This window comes from Neospora caninum, chromosome VIII (assembly GCF_000208865.1).
Source record: "Neospora caninum Liverpool complete genome, chromosome VIII".
Classification (NCBI taxonomy): domain Eukaryota; phylum Apicomplexa; class Conoidasida; order Eucoccidiorida; family Sarcocystidae; genus Neospora; species Neospora caninum.
The window spans coordinates 181,581-199,826 of record NC_018395.1 but is presented as its reverse complement, the minus strand read 5'-3'; the positions used below and the strand labels follow the sequence as shown (position 1 = coordinate 199,826).

Sequence of the window (18,246 nt, the reverse complement as noted above, 5' to 3'; positions counted from 1 at the left end):
CTTTATCAGTAGAAAGGCGCTGATACGCAGCGGTACCGACGCTTCTTGAAACTCCAGTGGAACCCGGAATGAAATGGCTACGTCGAACCCGAACAAAGAGTCTTGAGAAAAAATCAAGTTTGCTTTTCGTTAAGTAAATGCTATAAAATCACGTACACTTTGAACGTGTCACGGGCGACGGAGTCTGCGTTCAAGCACAGCAGCCGCAAGAGCTGCAGCCCCAGCGGTGGCTCCTGCGCCAACCAATAATGAGGTTGTTGCCATGGCGGCAACGGCGGCCTTTTCGACCTGGGAACTTTTCCCTTTTCCAGTTTTACAGAATACGGCGAAGTGTTCACAGTTGTTGAAAAGGAGGTGATAGGAAGGGAAGGACTGCTCCACGAAGGACTCCTCGGCTCGCTGAATCACCGTCTGCAGCAAACGCGGAGACACAACAGAAAACATAGATGACGAAACGAATCAGAGGGCGAAACGAAAATAGACCCAGTATGTGCAGATACATGCCGACACATGCGAAGAGCGCAGCGCCACCTATCGATCTCCCATCCAACCTATGGGCAAATACCTATGCATACATAGCTGTGCAGGCATATCGTGGACGGAGATGCTGCCACACGCACTGGCTACAGCAGTCTCAAACCCACCTTGGGAGCACTTTACTTTCTACAAATTACAAATGAGAATCTCTCTTTAGTTCATCGGTCTGAATGCCTGGGCGTCTACACTACCAGCTAGATCACTCGGTTTCACCCCTCGCAGGCAACAGCACCCAAAACACATATATGTGAATATATATATATATATGTATATATATTCGCTGCTGCGTTTCGACACGGTGAACCACACCTCCACATCCGGAGAGTTGGGACAAGCGCGCGAGGCTCCTTTCCCATACTCCTTGCCTCAACAAAGAAACACACAACTGGATACATGCATGGAGACATATATATATATATATATATATATATATGCTTATACACACATACATGTATCTTTGTGTATAGGCATATAGGCTGGAGAGGATAAGGGTATCGAAGAACACAGGATGAAGATGCCAAGAGGAAGGCGTGACAACGGGAAAGGGCGACGAAGCCTGAATTGGCAGTTCGGCATACAACGTACAAAAGGATGATCGCACTGTTCCTCCTTGTATCTCTTCACTCGGAGCGCAGAGCGGCCGCGACCCATGAAGCGTCGGATGGACGTTACGCGCACTTTGGCGCTTCGTTGATTTGCTAAGAGAGCCCACAGGCCTTGCCTTTCATTTCCACTCAAATGAAACACGCGACCTGAAAGACGAACAACCAGAGGGATGCGGGGGAGATTACCCACTGCCGACCTGCCGACCTGCCGACCACCGAGAGAGAAGAAACCACGTCCAGGACAGAGAGGAGCCAGAGAGGGAGACGAAAGATTGGGAAAGGCCGAACACAGCTACAGCGCGAGAAGCAGAAAGGGGAGATGTAGCGAGAGCGAGAGAAAGAGTGGGAGAGGGAGGCCAGCGAGGGAGACCGAAAATAGAGAGAAAGGTGTTGTAGAAAACGGAGAGGTGGGCGAAGGCGGTAACAGACTGAAGCGCGCATGGGCGAGCGAGTGAAAGAAGACGTGTCAATCTACATTAATGCCTCGACGTTCAATCGCGAGAAACATTGAGTGAAAAAGAAAGGATATGCGTGGCCCTCTGGCGGCGTTACGCGTTCGCATCGCCAAGGAGCCGAGACGCACTGTCCATACACCACCGCCAGCGTGATGTGTGCCCGAACACTGCGTTTTTAATAGCAAATGTGGCCCGCCACATGCAGCACATCTCCCTAAACTGAACAGCGAGACTGCTCGTGCACAGCGACGCGAGACAGGGGTTCTGTCGCGCTGCTCTCTCTTACCGTGTCCAGCGTAGATGCCATGGTGAGTCGCCATCGACCTGAAAAGAAACCGACATTCCAGGTGGTACACAGACCCAGCTGGCGGTCGCGAGGCAAGACCTGAAGGAAGTTAAACCTGCAAGTATAACTCTACACTTACAAATGAGATCAGAGACTCAAGCATATCTGTTTCCATATACCTAGATAGATATATAGATATGTATAGACGGCGAAGCTTTGCAGCGACGAGACGGACAGCGGGTGTTGGGTGTGAAAACAGGGTTCTCGGCGTGGGTTCCGACAGTTCCCTGAGGACAAACCGGATGGCCAGAGCTTACAAGATGCCTCGAGGTTTGATGGCTCGGTAGATGTGATCTCCCAGTTGGAGAGGAATGGGTGTGATGCATGCATGGCGGATGCCGTCGAGTTCTGCGAGCTGAGCGAGGTCGGTGCCTCGGCGCATCACGAGGAGGACGACAGGGTTGTTTCCTTGTTTGCGAGCATCTATCCACTCGTCGTCCTTTTCCTCGACTTCGTCTTCAAAAAGGAAGTTTTGCCGGAACGCAGAAGACCCCCTGCTGCGTTGCACCGCCGCCGCCAGCCTCGCTTCTTCGCTCTCGAAATCTCCGTCTTGACGCGCAGCTGCCTCTCTCGCGGCCTCCAGGGCTGCTGCCAACGCCGCCTCGGTGCACACTGTCTTTCCCACACCCTCCTTGCCAACCTCCTTCTCTTCCTCGATCTCTTTCTTTCCTTCTTCAGTCAGCTCTGCAGGCATCTCCGCATGCGCCCCGGCGCAGCACAGACTGCCGGCAGCCGCAGCGGGTGAGCAGCCTGGAGTGTTCTCTGCGGCAGCGCCTTGCGGCCTGGCTGTTCGGGTCTTTTTCAGAGGAGACAAGGCAGACGAGGGGACAGAGAAACCTCCGAGAGGTGTAGCGATTTCGTGGAGGAAGGGGGAAGAAAAAACGTCCCGAGTGAAAGGGACGAAAACGGACCGCCTTTGGGATCCACGGTCGCGAGGCCAGGTTGTCTCTTCCTCGCGATTGCTGCTCGCCTTCACGCCCTTATCTCCGTCTCCTCTCCGCCCCTCTCCACCCGCGACCCTCGAGTCGCTGGAGGAGTCAGGAAGGAACTGGGCGACACTTGGGTCAGTGGGGATCCCTCGCGGCTCGCGCGTCTCTCGTTCTCTCTCCTCCATCGCCTCTCCCTTTTTTTGCTTCTCTTTGGCTTGTTTCGCCTCTTTGTCCTCAACGCGCAAAAACGCTGGACACGACAACGGCAGATCGTTGAGGATCACGATGCCCTGAGGCTTCCGACGATAGATTTGAAGAACTTCCATTTCCACTGCAGCAACGTCCACTGCGACGTTTCCTCGCTCGAAAACGGATGGCCCTCTTCCTTCTCTATCCGCCCCTCTCTCTCCGTCCCTGTCTCCCACGCTTCGCCCTTCCCCGTGGCTCTCACCCTCTCCCTCTCGCAGTCTGCCTCTCTCTTCTTCCCCATCTACCTCCTCCGTCTCTTTCTCTATCTGTTTCTTGGCCCTCTTCTGGGTAGGCGTTGCCTCGAGTTCTGTTGCGTCTCCAGGGATTCTTGTGAGGCTGCGGCGCACTAGGAAATCGGAGAGGCGGAGAACGACGACGGCATCTGCAGCTTCTTCCGGATGCATCATCAGGTAGAAACGCGCCTTGGCGAGAGGACCGTACACACAGCGCGTAATCAACGGGTGCCAGAGAAGGCGGGCCTCGCCCGTCCCCAGAGAGTCTCGACTGAGAGAAGAGACAGCCGCTGCTGCCACCGCAGCTGCTCCTCGCAGATTTCCACGCGAATACGCACGCACCTCTGGAGAGAAAGAAGAGGAAGAGGGGAAAGAAGAGGAAGAGGAGGAAGGAAAAGAAGAGGACGAAGAGGAAGAAGACCAAAAGAACGGGAAGAGAGAGGAAGAGGAAAGACGGAAGCAGTCAGAGCGGTCGGGTGGTGTGATGCTGGGCGCTTCATCAACAAGGAGAGATGTCCCGTCGTCTTCGATGGGGATTTCCGCAACTGCATTTTCTGTTGCCTGTCTCGCTCTTCCTTCGACTCCTCCGCTTCCCACCGGGTCCTCCATGCAATCTGCCGTGCCGCCGCCAGTGAGAAATCTGGAAGAACTGTCGGGGGGAGAGTCTCGCGTTCCCTCCTCGCTCGGCGCACCAACTGTTCCGTCCGTTGCCTCTCCGGTTCGACGCGCGCTTTCGGCTGCAGAAACGGGACACAGAGCGGTGCCGTCTTGGACTGTTTTTCTGTGCGGTGCTGTAGAGAGACTGGAAGCTCGACTCATCGAGAGAGAGAGCGCGGTGGGAGGATAATTGAGCAAGTCGTAGTCGTCGAAAACGAGGGCCCCGTGCATGTCGAAGTCATCGACTCGCGAATCATCGAGCCGTCCTCGCTCCTTGTCGGCCAGCCCCGAGTCTTCTTTGTCTTCCTCCTGTGTTGCCCCTCCATGCTCTCTGCTTCCAGAAATCGGCGGACACTCTCCGGCAGAAGAAGAGGAAGAGGAAGGACTGGAGGGGAGGTTTAGAGACGCAGTTTCCGAAGGAGAGACGGATTCACTGCTCCGGTTTCTCGCCCTCCGCGGGAGCAGTTCAGAGGAGGCGCCTCGATGCAGGGAAGTGACGGCAGAGGCAAGAGAGGCGAAACTGAAGGAGGAAAACGTTCTTTGGGGAGACGCACCCCGACCTCGATCTGGCCGTGAAGACGCGGAGGGGGAAGAGGCACCTACGCTGCTGCTCGTCGACCTCCGATAGATCACCTCTCGCGAAGACCGTGGAGACGAAGGCGAATGAAACTCAGCCTCTTCGCGCTTGGCCTCGCCGGCAGATCCCGCGGGATGACCCATGGTGCGCCAGAAGAGCAGAAAGAAGAGAAAGAAATGAGACAGACTATCGTTGGTGAAGACGGGCGACGCGCGAGGTCTCACACTCGAGGCGAACTTACCCCACGAAACGACAGCTCGACAGTTCCCGCTGCCCAAACGCGGGAACCCTGCAGTCGCAGCCGAGAAGAGAAGGCGAGGAGACGAAACGAGAAAAATCCGGAAAACCCAGAGAAACGCAGCTCCCGCCAGACAGGACCATGTTGTGTTCCACTCTAACCTACAGCGTAAATACAAACGCACATACAAATGCTCTAAACCCACAAAACAAAAAACGCACATATGCAAATCGTTTTATATATTTAAGTATGTATATACATCATGATTCATGTACATAAAGACAAAATATGTATACATATATGTAGACAGGTAGATAACCAGTTACATACACTTATATATATGTATAGTTGTAGTCCGAGATTTGGAGTTCGCAAGCGTGTCTGTTTGCAAGAGAGAAGGAAAGTTTAGGAGGAAGGAGCGACCGGCCAGTGAGTGTACGTCGAGCTCCCGCTCAAGGGAAGGAGAAAAAGTATGGGAGAGGCCGCCGCCGCGAAAAGAGAGGCGACACCTTTTCTTCCTGTTCTCGTTCTCGGCACACGTCTGTCTCTAGGAAGAAACGGTCAAAAAGGCGAAAGAAGGGAAGCACAAAATGTTGGGAAAAGGGAACTGAGGAGGAAAGCAGTGAATGACCACCACAAGCGAAAATCGACGGCGGGTGTCGCCTCAGATTCGCAATGTTTTTCGCATGCAGTTTTTGCTGGAAAAAAATGCGAGCGCACGGATCTGCGAAGAACGGAGACTTTCCAGAGGCGCACACCAGAACCACCGCTCATTCTGTCGATTACTCACTTCTTGTTTGCTTCTTCTAACCGGTAAGCCATAGTGGGTGGAACGAATTTTGAAGCCTCTCGACGGCCCGACCTGCCCTCGTGGTAGAAGTGGCTTTACGGCAGACATTGTTTGTTCAGCTGAAGATTCAGCAGATGTCGCAAAACCGATGGTAGCCGTGCTAGCTGTGCACGTCTACTCCAACTCTCTTCATCCACAATTGCGTACCAGTTTTTAGAGATTCGTTTCGATACAAAAAAGGGAGTGTTGGTTTTCCACTCCGGTTCGTTCGTCTGCAGGCGCCAGCGGTGCTGGCGAACGACGGCGGCTGCGGTGGTCGTGACACAGACCATCAACAGCCTAACGCCGTGTTAACTGTGGCCTTCCTCGTTCGCGCGGTCGTTTCTTATCCCTTTTGATCCTGTCTTTCTCGCAAGCATGCTGAGTCCTTTTGATCTGCATCTCCCTCTACACGTGGAAACTAACAACACCCGCACCGAGCTTTTGGGGAACTTCGACAGAACCAGCTGTACATACAGCTGCGGCGCTTCCCTGACGCCACGGGAGCACGCGGCGACTTTTCCGTGAAAAGAGGCTTCGGGCCTTCTGCTCGAAATCGTTGAAGGTGCGTCCGGCCGTGCGAGGCTGGAAAGGCAAAAGCAACCGCTTTTTCAACAACAGAGCACAAAGGGTACGCGTGCATTCACACCTCAAGCACGCCCTGTCCAGGCGAACGGAACAGACAGGGAAGGCAGGCCACTGCGTCACGCGTAGCTCCGAAGCAAAAGGGCCGACTTATTTCGAGCTACGGAGACACAAGCCCTGGAAATTCTAATATGTAGCTCATTTGCTTGGCGGAACCGTTAGTGAGCGAAAAGTAACACCCTTTATCACACAGCGCGCTCCAGCGCCTCTATATCCCCCAAAAAAATCTAACAAAACGCAACAACTGCAAAACAAACAAATACACTCGATAGCAAACCCTGGAAGGACCACCAGAGGCACTCACATAGAAGCTTTCACTTCATATATAATATATATATATATATATATATATATATAGTGATTTATTTATTTAGAAGTATTTGCGTGTGTTGATGACAGAGGAGTCGTACGGAATCAGTAGTTGCGTTTACACTGTTTTATCCGCTACTGCTGCGCGCTGCAGGCGTCTGCGTTCAGTTTGGCCCCCGTCCCACATCTCCCTTACAAATGGATCCCCATTGCTTTGGAAGCCTCGTTATCATCCGCGTTGTGCGCTTTCTCTGTCTTGCTATTTGTCGCTCTTTCTGTTCATTTCTCTTCAAGAGAAATTTCCCACCTTTGAAGGTGTCTTTCGCTTCGCCCCGCCTTCGCTTTTCCTCCAAGTCTGTGCCTGCGAGTGCTTTCTCTGGCACCACTGGAGCCCTCTCGCTCATGTCCCCCACTGGCGGTTTCTTTTGCCTTGCCCCTCTTCCTCCCGATGTCACTCGGCCTGTATCTTTCCATGCACCTAAAACTCTCTGGAGTTCTCTCTGTGTGTCTATCGGCGCGGGCCTAATTCGTCTTTTGGACATGCTGAAGAAGGAGCAGAGCGGAGACCGCTCTTTCCTACATGGGCGTAGGACGGACTGACACGGCAGAGACGGCAGCGGCCGAGGTCTATGCCAGAGAGAAAGAGACTGCACTTTCCGCGCATCTTCCCTTCAAGCGGCACGCCCGAAAGCGAGACGGCGAGAGGCGCGGAATTCGTGGAGGTCCAAAACAGCCCCTGCACAGCACGAAAAAAGCTGTACAGACAGCAGAAGAAAGGGAATCCACTCGCGTCTGTCGCGGTCATCCTAAAACGCGCAGCCTGTCTACAGCTGCCGACTCTGCAGTGGGTGGCCTGCATGTGCGTGTGTGCGGTGAGGAAGAGTTGTGCAAAAAAAAAACAGTCACTGCTTCATTTTTCAGTTGGTTTTCCAACGCGAAAATTGAGGAAAAAACAGGAGTACGGAAAACGCCAGGACTCTCCACTTTCTGCTCGGCTGCCGTCCTCAAGAGAAACACAAACACATCAACAGGAGGCAAACGTGCCTCTCTTCGCATGCGCCTTTTAGTCCGAAAGAGCCGCTCGCTAGTCGTCGAAACCAGGACACACGCAGGCCCCTTCGTCGACAGACACCACATCTGAAATCTCGTTCCTCTCTGCCCTCACAGCTCTCTGCCTGCCTCTCCCCGTGACTCCAGCATCCTCTTCCCCATTTTGTCGCTTCACCGCAACCGGTTTACATCTGTTCCTCTCCTGGCAGACTCTCCTTGTTGCCTCTGTTTTTACGATTGCTCGCGTCTGTCTCTCCGCGTGGGCTTCTTCCCACGGTCCTTCTTTCGCCAAACCCTTTCGTCTTCCTTCGCTGGGGTCATCTGCCGTATCGTCTCCATCGCGTGTGTTCTTGTCGCCGCCGTTCGTGTCTCCCCTTCTTCCCTCCTTTTGTCTCCTCTTTTTTTTTGTCTCCTGTTCTCATCTTCTTCCCTCTTTGCTGCTCTCCTTTGTTTCACTTTTTTTCGTCGCAGCTGCCTCTTTTTTCACGTATTGCTTTCCGTTGCCTCCCCGTGACTTCGCCACGGACCGCGAAAACTGGATGTTCTGCCTTCTTCCCACGTGCCGCCTGGAAGTCGCCCCTCACCAGCTGGCCCCTGGCTGTGGAAGCATTTGAGCGCGTGCCCAACTCGGAGTCGGAGCGTTGCCGGAGTGCCCTTCGTGGTCGCTCGAGCCGCCAAACGCAGGAAACTGGGAAGGCGGAACAGATGCAGACGAAGACGCCGAAGACGGGGACGCTGGAGACAAGAGAAACGGGTAGGCAGCGCCACTCGCGCTTGTCCCCGGAGGAACAAGAGACGCCGAGACCGCTGGAGAAGCCACGTAACCGAGCGACGGCGACTGAGGAGGGAGAGACGGCGACTGAGGAGGGAGCGACGACGACTGCCGAGGGAGCGACGACGACTGCGGAGGGAGCGACGGCGGATGAAGAGAAGAGAGGACATTTTGAACCAGAGATGAGGGGCACTCCCCAGGGCCTTTTTGCTCTTTTCCGTCGCCTGCTCCCAGCCCTCGGCCTGCCGCTGAGTCGCTGCTCGGCCCCCCGCGTCGTTCATCGCCGCATGCACGGCGACCGGCAGCTCCGGATGCAGACTGCGCACTTGGCATGGCCGACAGGCCGCCACCCACTGAAAAAGGAGAAAAAGGAGCGGCAGAGGAAGAACTCGAGGCAGAAGACGGACAGATATTCGGAGAGAGGGTAGTGTGAGCAGACTCGCTGGGAACTGGGTAGCTCCCCTGGGGCTTGGCGGGCTCGGGGGCTCCCAGCACGCGCCCTCCCGGGTCAGAGGGGGGAAAGATTGGCGACGAAGTCGAAGCGCAAGGAGGGAGGAAAGCAGAACTTATCGCAGGCAGCGACACGCGGCTTTGATACTCTGCGAGAAGGCGCATTCTGTCGCTCTCGCCTTTCTCTTCTCTCCCGTCTCTCGGGTCTTGCGCTCTGCCGGGTGCGGGCCGTGGAGGACTCACAGAAAACCCGGGGAAAGGAGAGGGCGCCTGGACAGGCGACTGCATGTACAGCGCAGGCGGCAGGGAAGGAAGCGACGCGGGAGACGCATGCGCAGGTTGAGAAGTCGCGGAAGGAAGCGAACGGTCCACTGCAGCGAGGCCCGCGGCTGGAGGGGTCGAAGAGACGCAAGAGAAGGAAGGCGAACGGAATGTGTTTTGCTGGGTTGGCTGTAGGTGTGGAGACACCTGAGACGAATACGCTGGCTGCTGCACAGGGCGAAATCCAAAGGCAGAGGCCGAGAGCCCACTGGGAGAGGCGCGCGTTGCCCCAGGAGGCGCCATGGCCACACACCCTTTCGCCATGCCGTCTTGCGCGTGCGTCAGCTCCGGGGACGTGCCCGCCCGTCCGGTGTACATACACTGCGCATCGGGGGACAGAGAAAACGCGGAAGAAGTTGCTGGCGCGTCTAGTCTGGAAACATCCGGCTGAGCCAGAGGAGAAACAGAGAGGGCCGAAGAGGCCTGGGCGTTGTAGAGAGCAGCGGAAGGTGTCCCCACGCTCTTTGTCCTTCGCTGCTTTCGAGAGCCTTCTTCAGAACGTCCTTCGAGGTCTGCGCGCACACCCTCGCCCTCCTCCAAAGAAATGCTCGCGCCGCTTCTCTGGCTAGACACCTCTTCCGGAGGCGGCGGCGCGGCCTCTGTGGCGAGGCACGGATCAGCAGGCAAGCTCGCCACAACCTGGCGCTCCTCTGAAACGAAAAGACGAGAAAGACAGGGGAAAACCGGATGGAAACACACGCCCTCTCTGTACAGACAGTCGACACTGCACGCGGCGGGACCTGTGCGTTTGTGGTGAAAAAGTTTCAGACACACCCCCACTCCCCTCTGGTTTCCGAACGAGGAAGGAAACGCACGCACGCGCACGTCCGAAGAACCTAGAGAAGAACCAGAAAAGACGTGTAGAGCACGTCCAACAGGGGCGACACGCGCTAGAGGGGAAGGCGAGAACGCGACCACATCTCGGGGTGTATTGCCACCAGGCTGCTCGCACCAGGACGGAAACAAAATAGGTATTGGAAGAGCGAAAAAGACGGCGAACGGCCAAGTAGAGCAGAAACCTTACCAAGCAATGCACACAGACACAGCATGCAGTAATATTTACCGACACATTCGTAGGCGGTGCGCCTCAAGCTCTATCTATCGATCGATGTATGCATGGCAAGCATATATCTATATATCTATATATATATCTATATATATATAATATATATATATATAATATATATATAATATATAATATATATATAATATATATATAATATATATATAATATATATATATATATATAATATATATATATAATATATATATATATATATGGATGCATACGGAACTGTATGTATTACATGCATATATGCATAGATAGCTCTAGATGCGTAGCAATGGTTGTGCATGCAAATGAGGTTTCTGTCTGGGTTTTCGTGGCCGTTTCTCGACTTCTCTTTCTTCGTCCTGACCGCTCACCTTCGAGCTCGCGTTCCAAAGCCTCTGGCGAGAGGGTCGCCCTCCATTGTTGAATTTTCTCGATGGCGCAGAGACGCGACTTCTGGAAGCCGTGTTTCTTCACCAGGAACCGTCGAGATTCCGAGCCGATCTTTGCCGTCCACGCGAATGCTTCAGCTTCAAACCGCACGCCGTGCACGTAGGGAAGTTCCATTGCCTTGTTGCTCAAACGGACAACTCGCGTCGCAGAGAAATCCTGCACCCGGACACCACAACCACGCCAAAATGAGAATATACGTGTTCGTTTGTCTCCATATGGCGTATATATAATATACTACGTACGCATGCAAATATTTGTTTGCGGTCGCCGGCTGCCTTTCTCTGTGTGGTTTTTCGTGTGTCGTCGGCTCTTGGCCTTAAGCATTGCTCTGTGAGTCCGTCCCTGAATGTTTTCCCTCTTTGTCGTGGCTGCTCCCGTGTGCCCATCACTTCCGTCGCACTTTTTGCAGAATGTCTCCTCTTTCGCTTACTCCCGTGGTCAGTGCGGTTTCACTGCTAATGGGCGTGACGAGGTTGTGTGCACCACCGGGCCGTCCAACCAGCCCGATCGTTACGACAGGGTGCGCAGTTGCGGGGCCACCACTGCTGACGCTTCCGGTCGTTCTTGCTTCTTCCCACTTCGCTCCTGCGTTTAGCCGCTCGGTTTTCTCATGAACTCGCACTTTGCTTCTTCTCTTCTTCGTTTGCCCCTTCAAAGAGTGCTGCTCTCCATTCGTCTCTCCGACAGACGGTGTACATACACCCGAATTAAGGAATGCGTCCTCGCCTCCACAATACTGGTTCTGGCCAGGTGTATGTACAGCCCGATACATCTGCGGCATCGGCATGTTTGTTTGTCTCTCTCCCATCTCACTGAATCCGGGGGGAAATGCACCTGAATTGACCTGTGCCGTATCTCCTCTCTCGCTTCCTTGTTCCGACTGTGTCTGTACCGAAGGACTGGAAAGCTGCGTCGCAGTCGTGCTTCCCTCACTTCCACGACCAGGTGTACATACACATGAATGGACAGACGACAGGCACCCGCTCCTCTCCTCCTGTTCCACGGGTGTATGTACACCGGAATTGACGTGCAACATGGTTCCTGTGCTCTCCCGCTCCACCTGCGGCGTACGTGCACCTGACATGAGCGGTGACCCTACATCACCGGCCACCGCTGGACGAGATGCCTGGCGACGTGGAGCGTCATTGGGAGAAACAGAAAAAGACACCCGGTCTGGTGCAAGAGGTGAAGCCGACCAGCCCTCTCCACTGCTTCCTGCACGCGCCTGCGAAGGGGGGCCAGACGAGGGCGGCCGATGGGGAATTGGGGGCGTCGAGCTGTCTCGACTTGAGATTCCGCTGGTGGTGCTGCACTGCTCGACCCCGAGATTCAAGGACGCAACGAAACGAGCGCCTGCTGAAAACAAAAACAGAAACAAGCAAATAAAAGGCATGAAAACAAGAAGAGCCGAAAGACCAAAGTCACTACGGATTTTACACCCGCTCTACCGAGCGGGTTCAAAATGAGCATCTACAGGCAGACGCGTCGATAAGGAGCGAGCAAAATGCATGCGGCCATACAAAGAGCAGCAACGGGACATGTTGACACAAGAGAGAGCCCACAGGGCCGCCGGTGTTACCTCGAAGACATACAGACGGTCGACCTGTTTGCCTAGCTAAACATAGATACGGCGTTTGCCAAAAAATCCACGGTGTTGGACTCTCCGCTGGTATATGACTTACAGTCAGAAGCGTAGATGCGCGTTCTTTCCTTCGCGTTCTCGTGAGTCGCTGTTTTCACTGCGACAGCGCGATCTCGGAGAGGGGCGCTCAATTCGCTCGCGCGTCTCCATGCTTCAGTGGATCCATCTAAAGTTACATGGGAAGCGAGATGACTTCCACTTCCCCTCGCAGAGGCTGGGCTGAAGCAGCGGTTCCTCGGATCTTCCACGGAATCCCCCGCCCTCGGATCCGAGGTCTCCGTCCTGTCTCCCTCCTGGCCACCTACTCCTGGGGAGGTCGCCAGGGACAGAGAGGAAGGAGGCCCGAAAATCGAGGCAGCAGAGGAAGAGGTGGCTACAGCATCAGAATAGAATGGGGGAGATGAAACAGACGCAGAAGAAGTGGGCGAATGTGGCGGGTTGCTAGCGTTTCTCGCTTGTTCGTCTGGGGTCGTGGAGGAAGTGGCGCCGGATGAAGCACCTGGATTTATTTTTGGCACACAGTTCGGAGACTCATTCCCCGCCGTCAATGGCGTTCCTCCGCCTTCTTTTCCTGTTCGCAGATCTTCACCCTTTAGCTCTGCCTCTCGCGTGTGCACCGTTGCATTGCCTGCCTCTTCCCCTCGCTTGGCGCTCCCCTCGCTCCGCTTCGCCTCGCGCTCCGATCCCCGGCCTTTCTCTCCTTTTCCGGCAGTCAGGTCGAAGCCCCAGCCCCCTATCCGTTGCCGCAGAGAAGCCAACAGAGACTCGGGGCCGTCCGTGTCGGGCGGCAAGGACTGCCGCAGGACAGCTACGGATCGCGGCGACAGCCACGAACCGCTGCGGTCCTCACCCTTTGTCCTCTCGCCGTCGTCGTCGATTGCCGACGCCCCAGGCCGCCCGATGGAGCTGCGGCAAACCGCGAGGGAGAGCGGCGCCGCGGAGGAGATGTCCGAGACGGCAAGCGGCCCCCGACTCGCCGCGAGAAGCGGCAGGTCCACGGGCGGAGCTCCCGAGGTGCGCTCGCCTTCGCATGCAGAGACGCGGGAAGCCGAGGGAGTGAAGTCGTCGGATGCCCGAGTCCAGTGGTGCCCGTCTCCGAGCGGAAACAACTCCCCGAGGGAGAAGACATGAGCCGTCTCGCCAAAGGGGGCCAGCGAGGGAAGCAAGCAACGCGGCGCGGCCGATCGAGACGGAGACGCGCTGCGGGGGGCGAAGAAGGCAGCGCGCCCTCGACACGGCTCGACCTTCTCGTCTCCCGCGCGCGCCAGGTCGCGCCTGTCCTCGGCCCATCGAGCGACGTCTGCGACGGCGTCGTGCGCAGGAAACGCCAGGAAGGGGCCAGCCGTGTCGTGGCTAGCTGCGGGACACTGACTCGCCCGGCGAGCTGCCGCGCAGAGAGCGAGACAGAAGAAGTCCGGGCCAGTGTTCTCGCCAGCAACCCTCTCGGTGTGCTCTCGCCCCTCGCCGTCGAGAACCGGCAACTCTGGCGGCGGCGCCTGGAACGTCGAGCCGTCGTACTCGCTCTCTTCTGTGGACTGCCAGATGAAGCTCGGAGATTCGAGGTCCTCGGGAGTCCCGGTGTCCAGTTCGCGCTCTGTGGGGTCGAGGCACAGAGCGAACTGCGTGCCGAGGCGGACGGTGTACGGCGCAGGAGCAGCCATGACGGGCGAGCCTGGCGAGGACACACACGCGGGACTGGGTTGCGAAGAAAGGGAAAACAAAGAGCGAGGCGACGCGTGGTCCAACCCCGGGAGCGCACAGTCGCCGCGGAGAAAAAGAGCAGACAGATCGTCGGACTGGGATCGGCGGCAAGAAAAGTGGAAAAGTACGTCGTCGCTGACGCCGTCTGGCGCTACTTTGCCGAAAACAGCCCCCGTGGGAATGTCGAGAATCTCCTTCACCGCCGAGCGCGTGGCGTCGTTGGAGCCTCGCTTCCGTTCTCCCCTTTCCTCCGTCCCCGCGCCGCCGTCCCTTTCCTCTCGTTCCTGTTCGCGCTGCGTTGCCCGAGGACCGTCTTGCAGCGCGGCTCGACTCGCGCCTTTCAGCGCGACGTTCTCGTTCTCGCCTTCCGCGCTTCCTCCTTCCTCGGCACAGAGCGCACCCGCGAGCGCCGCACTCGCTCCTTCGCGGAACACTGGCGACGCAGGAGAAGAAAGAGAGGAGAGAGAGGAACACGACGACGAACAACACGTCTGCTCAGGGGAGGCTGTGACCCGCGTCAGTGCGTGCAAGGCTTTCGGCGTTTGGCACGGCGAGACGTGCGCTTCGCCGGGAGTCTGGAGTGTACGTACCCCGGCAGGCGCCAGCTCGCTTTGGGCGTGCCCCTCCTTCGTTCGCCGCAGGATTTGCAGTTCTAGCGCGACGCAGTGGAGCACTGACCGTCCGTGGGAAGAGAGGTCCTGAGGGTCGGCGCCAAAGAGAGGCGCGAAAATGTTGGCGTACTCCGCCAACTCCTCCCGACGCTCTGTGTTTTCGAGAATGTTCTCAACATGAAACGCCGATTCCTCGTCGGCAACGCCAGCGTCCAGCACTGCCGCCGGACCCGACAAAGCCCCACAGACACTGGCCGTCGCGAGCGGAAGAGCCGCACTGCTTTGGCGACGCTCCACACCCTCCCCGGTCTTCTCGGCTTCGTCCTTTCGGGCTGCGCGTTCGCGTTGCCTCTGTCGGCCAGGTTGTGCAACCTGAGAAGAACTTTCCCTCTCCCCGTCATTCGTAGACTCCCCCTGCGCACGGACATCTCCCTCCCCGACAAAATGCGCGGCGGTTCGCCGGAGACTCCACGCGCCTGGCGAGTCTCTGTCCCCCGAGGACAGCACTGAAAGCGTCCCATCCGGGGAGACTGGTGCCTCGGAGCACCTTCCGCGGCTTCCGACCATCGCGGGGTCGCGACACAGATCTCTCCAGGCGGTCGCGAGAGCTGGGAAATCCTCGTTATCCTTTCGGCTACTCCTCTCGGCACACGCCACGGCCACCTGCGGGTTGGCATCCGCTTGGTCGCCGCTGGATTCGCCAGAGCACGTTCTGTCTCCGCCCGCTGTCCGACTTCCTTCCTTTCGGGGCTTTCTCTGCATGCGAGGCTCGCCAGCGGAGGGCGTTGGACCTGCCTCCGGAGAGCCGCTGTTCCCGCAGGGAAGAGTCGACCCCGACCCGGCTTTGGCCAGCTGAGAAAACAAGCCCCGGACGAGCTCCGCGAAATGCCGACGCAGAGCTGCGGCACCCGCGGCCAGGGCAGGCTCGCCGGCGGGGCGCTCGGAGGTTTGGAGGCCGCGGGCCGCAGAAGGAAGGAAAGGAGACAGAGACCGGGAAACCGATGGAGGCGACAGAGAAGAGCGCGAGCGGGTAGAAGGCGAAGCGGCGGAGGAAATCAAGCGAGAGGCGTTCGGGGACGCAGTCCCGGACGCGCGAGGCTTCCATTCACCTGCTGCTAGACGTGACTGTTTGGCGGAGGCGCCGTCCTCAGCTTTCCCTCTGGATCGCGGCTTGCAGCTAGCCTCGGGGGCTGACGCAGGAGACACCAGGGAGCAGCGCGCAGGCCGTCGCGTGAGGTCCGGAGACGCCGAGAGCGAAGTGGAAGAAAGGGGCGATTCGGAGAGCAACGTGGGAGCGCCTGGGGGAAGACGCGGGCGGCGCGCAGGCGGCCGACTCGGCGTCGCAAGGCCCCAGCGCTCAGCCTCGTCTGGCGCCATGTGTCCGGCTATTCTTGACCTTGATTCCGAGAGAAGGAGGAAAGGGGAAGGTGAGGCCGAGAAGAAGGCGCGAGCAACGAAGGGAAAGGGGACGGAGGGAGCAGAGAAACACGAGAGAAGAGAAAGAAGCTCTCAAGAGGAACCACGTAAGAAAAAACTTCACTCCAACCTTACTGGTCGCGCAGCCGTAACAGAACGGAGAGGCGCGACATACTGTTCAGCGAAAACAAAGTTGGCCAACTGGCCCGAATCCGCAAATGCCGGTCACTCTCTGCAGCGCCGGGTGTACATACACCAGTGTTTCTGGTTCCGGGCCACGGCTGTACACGACGAAACGCGCCGAGAAGGACCACAAAGTGTTCTTCGTCACTCCACCAAGGGGTGTGGTCTTGCGCGCATACGCCGCAAAACCAATTTGTCAAATGCGCAGAAGATCCTCACGCAGGACACGACGCCTGATTCGTCTTTTGCAGCGTAGGGGAACGGCGCCGACGGAAACACGCACTGGGTCCCACGTCGTGCGTTGAATGAGAAAAGACGTTACAGCAGAACAGGAGCTCGAGCACCGCCTTCCGCTCCCGATGTAAATGAAAAGGCCAAAAGCTTTCCCACGAAAATGACACAGCTCTCTGCAAATCGAACGGACGATGGTCAAGAGAGGAGACGGCAGCCACTGGCCTGTGCACTGTACACGGAAAAGGCAGAGAGGCGGTTTTTTTACAGAGCGAGAAAACGCAATCGCCTGTCACGTGGCGTCTGGTGCTTTCTCGTTTTCACACGGACAGGAAACAGCGCAACTGCCGCGAATTTGGTACAGGCAACTGTACATGGATACGAACGCACAAATATGGAGACGTGCGGGGATGTGTTGCCGACACACAAACCTTTGGAACTAGACACTCATCCACGAGCGAGGCCGTTGCGCGATCTGCAGGCACCTCTCTACGCAGCGTTTTCACAGCATAAAGCGAAACGCCTCTTGAGACAGAGAGAGCTGGCCTTGCAAACGGAGGCGACTCGTGCCGCAGACCCGGAACGGGCCGGAGCGTGAACGCGTCCGACTTTTTCCCCCTGGGGCGACCTCTCGCCGGAGCAACCGCCAGCGCTTTGGAAACCCCTGGAATCGTTTCTCCTGCTCGAGAGCCGCTCCCAGTCGCGCCCAAAAAGGACTCAGGATTTCGCTAGCGCTGGTCTTTGTACGGACGTCCTCTGCGAGTGGCAGTTTATAGACCGAGGTCTTTCTGAGCAGAGAGAGGCCAGGAAACGTCTGCGTGGGAAACACGCGCATCGGAGTTTCGCAACGACGGCAGAAAGCGGACGTCTCTTCCCTGAACAGTGCGAAAACGTCCCGCCGGGAGTCTTGGAAAGAAGCACGAGCGGTTCGAGTCTTTCGCTCGTCAGAATCTCTCCATTTCCCCGGAGAGCACAGCCACACACAGAAGAGCTACCGCGGGGGAAAGCCGGCAAACCGCAGGCACCTCCGTTTCGGGGTCCGAGAAGATGTCGGGCGATAGTGTGTGCCTTTCGCGCGTCGTCTCACAGAGGCACGCGCATGTCCCCGCGAAGCCTCGCGATAAAAAGCTGACTGTACACGTCGAGGCTCAGAGCAGATTTTTCAAAGACACGAAATACCTCGCGCAGCAGAGCGCAGCGAACACTTGTGTGACTGGGCCCCACGAAGCAGCATGTTCTCGGCAGCTTGTCCAATGCTTTTCCCTCGGACTCGACGCCAACGCGTCTTTCGCGCGTGGCTTTGGCAGTCTACAGAGAGGCAGGACGATTTCGTGGCGAAACTCGTTTCGGCAGAGCCTTTCAAAGACCGCGCAGCGGGGCCAGCCCCGGCAGTCGGTCTTTTCTGGACGCCGGCTCTCGGACCAGCGAGTTTTTCCGGAAGTTTGTCTCCATTGTGGGTCGAAAAACGCCACCTGTACGAGCTTAGCGTTCTCGCCTTCCCGTTTGTAGATGCGGGAAAGGCGGACGCAAAGAAACGCGGCACTGACACGGCAAATCGGCGGGAATCTGTGGAAGCGCAACACCGAGTCACCGCGTACGAAAATCCCACAAAAAGAGAGAGGGGCGGCGCAGGCGGGTATATCCGGCCAGCCCCGCGAAGCGACGCCGCGGAAAAAAACGGGGAACAGGGTTGCTTTTGAAAAGGCGGTGGAGCGGAGAAAGCGTTGAAACGGCGCAGAAACGAGGGCTTTCCTTG

The 18,246-nt window shown here is 56.9% G+C and overlaps 2 protein-coding genes across 2 annotated transcripts; both read right to left on the bottom strand.

Moving 5' to 3' along the window:
- Positions 1-2,196: 2,196 nt before the first annotated feature.
- On the bottom strand, positions 2,197-4,731 carry NCLIV_030310 (putative NC domain-containing protein; the record flags this gene model as incomplete). The annotated part of the gene is made up of 1 exon (XM_003883227.1): positions 2,197-4,731. The coding sequence occupies one exon, from the start codon at positions 4,729-4,731 to the stop codon at positions 2,197-2,199; it is 2,535 nt and encodes an 844-aa protein (XP_003883276.1).
- A 3,508-nt stretch (positions 4,732-8,239) lies between these two features.
- NCLIV_030300 (uncharacterized protein) lies at positions 8,240-16,037 on the bottom strand (the record flags this gene model as incomplete). The annotated part of the gene is made up of 5 exons (XM_003883226.1): positions 8,240-9,852; positions 10,628-10,862; positions 11,137-11,291; positions 11,778-12,062; positions 12,389-16,037. 5 exons carry the CDS (start codon positions 16,035-16,037, stop codon positions 8,240-8,242), a joined length of 5,937 nt encoding a protein of 1,978 aa, XP_003883275.1.
- Between the last annotated feature and the right edge of the window lie 2,209 nt (positions 16,038-18,246).